At 40.7% G+C, this 7,973-nt stretch overlaps 1 protein-coding gene across 1 annotated transcript; it reads left to right on the top strand.

The window, feature by feature from the left end:
• The first annotated feature begins 4,274 nt into the window (after positions 1–4,274).
• Positions 4,275–7,690, top strand: CER1 (cerberus 1, DAN family BMP antagonist). The gene is made up of 2 exons (XM_007956227.1): positions 4,275–4,781; positions 7,376–7,690. Exons 1-2 carry the CDS (start codon positions 4,275–4,277, stop codon positions 7,688–7,690), a joined length of 822 nt encoding a protein of 273 aa, XP_007954418.1.
• The last annotated feature ends 283 nt before the right edge of the window (positions 7,691–7,973 follow it).

Raw genomic sequence — 7,973 nt, 5'->3', positions numbered from 1 at the left:
AGGGGTCACCGTGAGTCGGGCCGACTCAATGGCAAATAACAACAGAGTCTCCCAATAGATTGGAAATTCTACAAGGCCTGGACAGGGACAGTCTCTGTTTGGTTTGGGCTTGCCATTTTGTGCTCAGGGCTTATAATAGAGTTAGTACTCTATGCTGTATGAATGACTGAAGCCCGTCTTATGTGTCTGTTCCATAGAAAGGAAGTAGGAGAGGACTGCTGGGGGGAGAGTTCAAAGTTTTGAATAATTTCCTAAATTATATTATTGTAAAAGTTTTAGGGGAATACCCTTTGCCTTAATTTGTCCTCTTCTTTGTTCTTTGCAAAAGAAGAAAGAGATCTTATCTGTCATCTTCTATTTGTAAAAAAAAATTAATATAAACCCTGAAATCACTATTGCTATTCAATGAATGTCTGCCAGAAACCTATCAGCCCAAATTCCCTTTTCTGCCCCTCAGTTGGAATGAATGAATTTTGAGATTGACCCTCAGGTTTTCATGGCGGCATGAGGCTGGCCCAGGAAGTGGACTTGGTGGTCTTGGGAACACAGGTCTGCCTTTCACTGTGGCATTTGGTACTAAAGATGCCAGCAGTTTGTGATGTTCTTTTCATACACAGCTTCCTGCTTTGTCTGGAGGCCTCCTTCTGACCTAACCTCCATTTGGCTTCACCCAAATTTGGAGGTAACAAAATGCTTGCATCAACTGAGACCAATGGAGACAGCATATTTTTCTAAAAGCTGAAACATGTTTGTTTATGTTCTTAAGAGTAAAATATAATATATCTTGCATATAGCTTTAGAGTTGATGAAAAGACATAGTGGTGAAAGGCAAATGTCATCTGCCCTTCATTGTAGAAGATGGGGTAGAAACAGACTTATTATGTTCAGTAACTCTGATCACTGCAGGCTTTGTTGTTGTTAGGCACTGTCAAGTCTATTTTCCTCAGTGACAGAGTAGAATTGCCCCACAGGGGTTTCTAGGACATAATCTTTACAGAACAGAGCCTTGGTGACTCAATGTTGTTAAGCTCTTGACTGCAAACTGTTCATCAGTGTTTGAACCCATCCAGCTGTTCAGTGGGAGAAAAGATCTGGCGATTTGCTTCCGTAAAGATCACAGCTTGGGAAACCCTTTGGAGCAGTTCTACTCGTCCTATATAGGTTTGCTATGACTAGGAATCAACTCAATGACACACAACAACAATCTTAGCAGCTGAGTACTTAACTGTTGTGCCACCAGGGCTCCTTGCCCTCCAGAATTTTTGAACATTTTCTCAACAGAGGGGGAAAAAAAAAAAAAAGAAAAGCTGATTCTTTATGAGTGATTTTATTTTTCTTCTCATCCCATCCTACTTTCCTAGCTCTACCCTTGGGCAAATGCTGTCCTCTTGATTTCATATGCTTGATTGTTGTAACAAGCGCATACTCTCCTGAAATTACTGTTCACCTTATAGGTCTGTTTATCGTTTGGCTGCCAGTTGAGTCACAGGGGTTTTAAATTCAGTTCCTAGCTTGAAGGAGAGTCTAGGGGCCATAGTCTAGGGGGTCCACCAGTCTTCATAGACCCATAAGCCAGGCTTTTTTTTTTTTTAAAGTTTGTGAGCAGCCATGTAAGATGCAACTCAATAGTTGTCGATAGCTGTTTCTCCCCATTAGGAGCAAAGAAGAGTGAAGAAAACCAAAGATGAAGGAAACAATTTGTCCAAATGACTAATGGAACATGTGAACCCCAGTCCCCATGACTCTGAGACTAGAAGAACTAGATAGATGTTGCCTGGCTATCACTTCTGACCACTCTGAAAGAGATTATAGTATGAAGTCCTGGATAGTTTGTTCCACAAAACTCAAAATCTATGAGTCATTTAAATGACATATAGTAAAACCACAGTTAAGACCAGAGGAAGAACGATTACAGGACTACAGAAACATTAAAGATGGGGTAACTGATATCCCCACAGGTAACACAATTGAGTTATAAGATGTACGATACCAGTAGACTATACAACCTGCTTGAGAACATGGACCAGTTTCTCATAATTTTTGGTCATCTCTCAGTATCTAATTGTGATACTTTGCCCACAGAGTGGGTACCTCACAAATTTCAGCTCAACTGATATTACTGGAACTGTATCCTATGTACAGTCATTCCAGAGCCAAGCAACCTGAGACCCCAAACGGAATCTCTGAGATGTTTTCAGTTTTGAGGACTGCTAGCACCAGCCACTCCTCGGAAGGAAGATGGGGCAATCTACTTCCGTAGTGATACTGCCTCGGAAACCCAAGGAGGGGTCACTATGAGTCAGGTCCGACTTGAAGGCAGATAACATAACATAAGCTGTTATGAAAGGAGCTCTGGTGGTGTAGTGCCTAAAGCATTTGACAGAAGGTTGGCGGTTCAAGCCCACCAGCCACTCCACAGAAGGATGACTAGGCAGTCTACTTCCGTAAAGATTTACTCCCTCAGAAACCCAAAAGGTGTCACTATGAGTCGGAATCGACTCAATGGCAGTGAGTTTGGTTTTTCTTTTCTTTTCTTTTGATATGACTGATGGCAATGGGATTTCAGGCACTGAAAAGTTTAAAAGGAATCAGGAAAGCTATTATGCTGGTTTTCACACTATATTTATAAGCAGGGAGTAGAGCTTATTGCATTGGATGGCTGAGGGGAATTGAGGCAATTTTTTACAAAAGAAAAGGTCCTCTGAAAGAAATGGCAAATAATGTTTCTCAGTTAGCATGAATCAACTATACCTTAATTAACAGTAACCTGGATTCTATGGATATTTAGTACAAGTAAAATTATCTCTTCTGACAGAGTTTTGGCAACATGATGGTACACTTTTAAATAGTTCATTATTACAGGTAAAGGGACTTAAAGCCTCATCACATAGAAATCAGACACTACTATTAAAAGGAACACAAGCACCTGGAGAAGTTTCCAAAGGGTCATTTCTCAGAAAAAAAAGGGGGGAAAAAAGCTTAACCAGTACTGCAAGGAGGAGGATATATTCCAGGATTATTAGGAACCTATTACTGAAAGCAGGGAATATGATCATTAAATAAAAAAGGAGAAGAATATAAGCAGCCATTGGGTCAATTCCTAAAGGAAGTGAAGCAGAATGCTGTCCTGTGTTGCTTAGACTAAATTCTGGGATGTGTTACTTTTTCATATCCTTGTTTGATTGATGACATTTATTTTTTTTAATGAATGCTCATCATTTTACAAATTTTCCTTTGGATTCCAGAAGGTTCATGTTTGTTTCAATCTTTATTTCACCTGGCCATTACTGTAGAATAAGAGTAGATGATGTGGATTCAGTAATGGAAAGTAACTGACCAGCCAGCTTCATGCACAAAGTTGATCAAACCTAGGTACTTAGAATCCATGTTCTCAAGTCTGGCTCTTTGTTTAAATGAAGAAAAAAAAAATCAATAGGATGGCTTGAGAGGGACATCTCCCCATCCTCACAGAACACAGACGAGCTGTGTGTCTATTAGTTTGGATCCTGTTGGAAAATTTGTGAACAACTGAAAGGGTTTATCTGACTATTGTGAAATTAAATAATTGTGATTATTTAATTCTTACTGTGAAAGGATTAATTTGGGCATTATGACTTTCCATGTGTGGAAATGGAGAAGGTACTCAGGTATCATACAAAAATTAAAAATCCCAATCCACATGGAAGAGGTGCTGTGTCCTCTGCTGAACAGTTAACACACCTCTAACTCTTCCTTTCCCTTCCTTACAATTGTGATATACTTCGTTGGTTTTGTGTGTGAATATGAACGTGTTAATAACCTTCATAACGGCCTGGGCTAAGGCTAAAGTTTTACCAGATTTATTTTTCTAGTAAAAACATGACTTTATCAATCATTTCTATCCCAATGCATATGCACAGTAAATGTTGATTGACTCTGGTCTTTCTAATAACAGTAATGGGAAATTGGGACAAAGACTGTGCTGTTTTGGCTAATACTGCTCTTTAAATCTCAGACAATAGCTAAACTGTCAGCTAATTACCCCCTGGGCCCCAGGCTTTCACTGAGATCTTCTAAAATACACAAAACCAAAGTGAAGGCAGGATGACATTAGCACTACATAATTCAAGCAAACAGTAAATGTGTTTACACTGCCTGGCTACTGACACCTGCCTCCCATCCCACAAGGCAGGTATCTATATATAGGATTTCCTTGTTTTAAGTTCTGCAGAAACTGAGCCTCTCCTTGGGCCTCCCCATCTGCAACATTGAAGAAAATCTTGGACTCCAACAGCATGCATCTCCTACTACTTCAGCTGTTGGTGCTCTTGCCTCTGGGGAAGGCAGGAAGGCACCAAGATGGTGGGCAGAGTCAGCATTCTCTCTCCCTTGAGCTTGTAGAAAGGAGCCGCAGAGAGCTTGCCACGGGCAACCACGAAGAGGCTGAAGAGAAGCCAGATCTGTTTGTGGCAATGCCACACCTGGTGGGTGCCAGCCCTGCTGCGGAAGGAGAGAGACAGAGAGAGAAGATGCTATCCAGGTTTGGCAGGTTCTGGAAGCAGCCTGAAAGAGAACTGCACCTGCCTGGGGATTCCATCAGTGAACACTTCCCACCTGGGACCCAGGCTTTCACTCAGTCAATGGATGGGAGAGAAGTGGAGAGATCTCCTCTTCGGGAAGAGGCCAAGAAATTCTGGCACTACTTCATGTTCAGAAAGAGCCCCACTTCTCAGGGGGTCATCTTGCCCATCAAAAGCCATGAAGTACACCGAGAGGCCTGTAGGACAGTGCCCTTCAGTCAGGTATGTGTTCTTGGGGAGAAGTGATGCATGATTACTGGAGAGCAACGGAAAGCTGGGAAGGTTGGAGGGTAAGGTAAGAGGCTGAGAGGAGCCTGAGGATAGCTCAACTGCCAGATTTGGTCCTTGGGCATTCATCAGAGGATTTGGCAAAACATTGTAATACTTTCAAATTTCCTCCCAGCTTTTCCATTGTTTCTTAGTATTCTGGAAATGATGCAAGAAAGTACAACTCTGCCAACATCAGTAATAATTCATATTTATGCCAACAAGGTATATTTTATGGGATCTTATTTACTTTTATTTTGGGGATGGATAATGCAGAGAGATAAGTGATACTGTACCCTCAGTTAGAAGACTGGGAATTGGAACAATTACCAGAACTTCTCCTAGTTATATCTTTGCACTCTAGTAAGAGGTGAATGAGCAGTTCAGCACCATCTGTGGATAAGGTGGTGTACATTGAACCCCTGTTTGAACATCCTCACACACATTTCTGATGATCGTAATCCTCATATTTCACACCTAACTACATCGTAGGTTATAAAATATGTTGAAGTTTTCAAACATTATTTTTAGTATTACTGTAGCTAAAAATATTGTTTTACTTATTTTCTCATAAACTTTCAAAATAAAAATCTTGATGTGAAATCCCATCTCCTTCTCTTCCAAGCATTTATCTCCTAATTCCAGTTACATTGGCTGATTTCTGGTGACCATGATCAGTTACAGGCTACTAAGACAAAGGAGCATTCCACTATCTTCTTTCTTCAGTCTGGGTACTCCATGTAACCCAAATGTTAAATTAAAATTGAGGGATTGCATCAGATCCTTAAATTTGAAGATAACTGAATCAAAAGCAATACAGGGAAGAGTAAAATTTTATAGTCCAGTAATGTTTCTCAATTAAGTGGGCAGTATTATGAGGTCAGGAGCTCTGGAGGTGTAGTGCCTAAGGCATTTGACTGCTAACCAGAAGGCTGGTGATTCAAACCCACCAGCCACTCCTCAGGAGGATGACTGGGCAATCTACTTCTGTAGAGATACTGCCTTGGAAAACTAAGGAAGGGTCACTATGAGTCAGATCTGACTCGATGGCAGTGAGTTTGGTTTTCTTTTTTTATTATTATGAGGCAAGGCACTTAAGTATTCTGCTTGAAAAGAGAAGAGTATGTAGCAATGACAAGTCAATTATCAAATAATTACTGTCTTGTTGGCCTATATGCAATTAAAAAATTGCTCCTAAGAGTCAGTCTAGCAAGTTTTCTTTGAAATTATAATTTTGAATAGTATTGCTAATTAAATTAAAATTAAAGTGCCTGATTCTTCCCTATTTTGAAGGGCACATAAAGCTGTGTGTATGAGGTTATGGGAGAGGCAGTGGTGATGTAATGCATGATGATGTGCAAGCATGTGTGTTGCAACTTTGCTCCATAGAGTTGAATGTATTAGCAAAAACTAAAACCTAATCCATTGCCATTGAGTTGACTCTGAATCACAGAAACCCTATAGGAGAGACTGGTACTGTCTTATAGGGTTTCCAAGGCTGTAATCTTTACAGAAGCAGACTGACATATCTTTTTTCCACAAAGCCACTGGTTGGTTGGAACTGCTGATCTTTCCAGTTAGCAGCTGAGTGCTTAACCATTGCACTGCCAGAGCTCCTTTGAATGTAGTACCAAAACCAAAACCAAACTCTACAGGACCTGCAAAATAGAATGTAATTAAACTCATGATGTTCTGATCTATTCTGTGATCAATTTAACAAACATGAATTGAGCTGAGAACCCATTATGCCAAATGCACTGTGAGGATAGAAAGACAAGATGCCTTATCTACATAAGAAGTTGTTGTTGTTGTTGTTAGCCATCGAGTCGGCCCCGACTCATAGCGACCCCTCCTTGAGTTTCCGAGGCAGTATCACTACGGAAGTAGGATTGCCCAACCTTCCTTCCGAGGAGTGGCTGGTGGGCTTGAACCGCCAGCCTTCTGGTGAGCAGTCAAGTGCCTTAGGCACTATGCTACCAGAGCTCCTACATAAGAAGTTAGCCATTAGAATTTTTCTAACCCAATTAGATAAAATTTCATACAGTTTGGAATGTTAAATATAGAATAAAATATTTTCATACTAACTTAGTAATTTCCTAAAGGCTAATTTATTAATTTGAAGTCTCTAGATGGTACAAATGGTCAACGCCCTTAGTCGCTAACTCAAATGTTAGAGGTTTGAGTTCACCCAGAGAAGCCTGGAAAGAAAGCCCTTAAAATCTACTTCTGAAAATTCAGCCATTGAAGACCCTTCGGCCGCAGTTCTACTCTGACACACATGGGGTTGCCACGTGTGTTGATAGAGTTGATGCAATGGAAAACTGATTTTGTTTTGTTCATTTAATTTATTAATTTACTCAATAAAGAAAGTTTAGTAGAGGCATGCCCTTAAAGACAACATCATTTAGACGTTGCAAAATGTATCAAAAACTGGAAAGCTTTTGAAATTTTAGTCTAAATTATCTTCAGACTTACAGCCTATAATTTCTGCATGGTGTGTATTAAAGAAATGGCTAGAGATAATTTTAGGAAATGTGTTTGCCTTTTAGACTATCACCCATGAAGACTGTGAGAAGGTAGTTGTCCAAAACCACCTTTGCTTTGGGAAGTGTGGGTCTCTTCATCTTCCAGGAGCTGCACAGCATCCCCATACCTTCTGCTCCCACTGCTTGCCTATCAAGTTCACCATGACGCACTTGCAGCTGAACTGCACGGGGCTGGCCCCTGTGGTCAAGGTGGTCATGCTGGTGGAGGAGTGCCAGTGCCAGGTAAAGACAGACCATGGGCATGGACACCTGGAACAGGCTGGCTCTCAAACAGAATTCTACGCCCAGGGTTCCTTTATCCCAAGATCTTCAAGTTAAAAAGATATCCCACTATGACCTTTCCCAAATAAAACCACCACAACAAACTTGCTGATTCTTAGTCTGGAAATGTTAAGCAGGTATGTGTATTTAAAGGAAAGGTGGTTTAAAAAGTAGTTGTAAGAGAGCACCATCTAGAGGAAATGGTCTTGGTCTAGTTATCAGCACATGTTTGGAGTCTACCTACTAACTGCCTGTAGGATGTTCATGGCAAGTCATAGGACCTCATTCCACCTCAAGTTTGTCATCTGTAAATGAAGTGATTGAGCTAGCTGATTGCTGA

This window comes from Orycteropus afer, unplaced genomic scaffold (assembly GCF_000298275.1).
Source record: "Orycteropus afer afer isolate SDZICR_OR568_19922 unplaced genomic scaffold, OryAfe1.0 scaffold00584, whole genome shotgun sequence".
Classification (NCBI taxonomy): domain Eukaryota; kingdom Metazoa; phylum Chordata; class Mammalia; order Tubulidentata; family Orycteropodidae; genus Orycteropus; species Orycteropus afer.
This window is presented reverse-complemented; position numbering and strand designations above follow the sequence as displayed.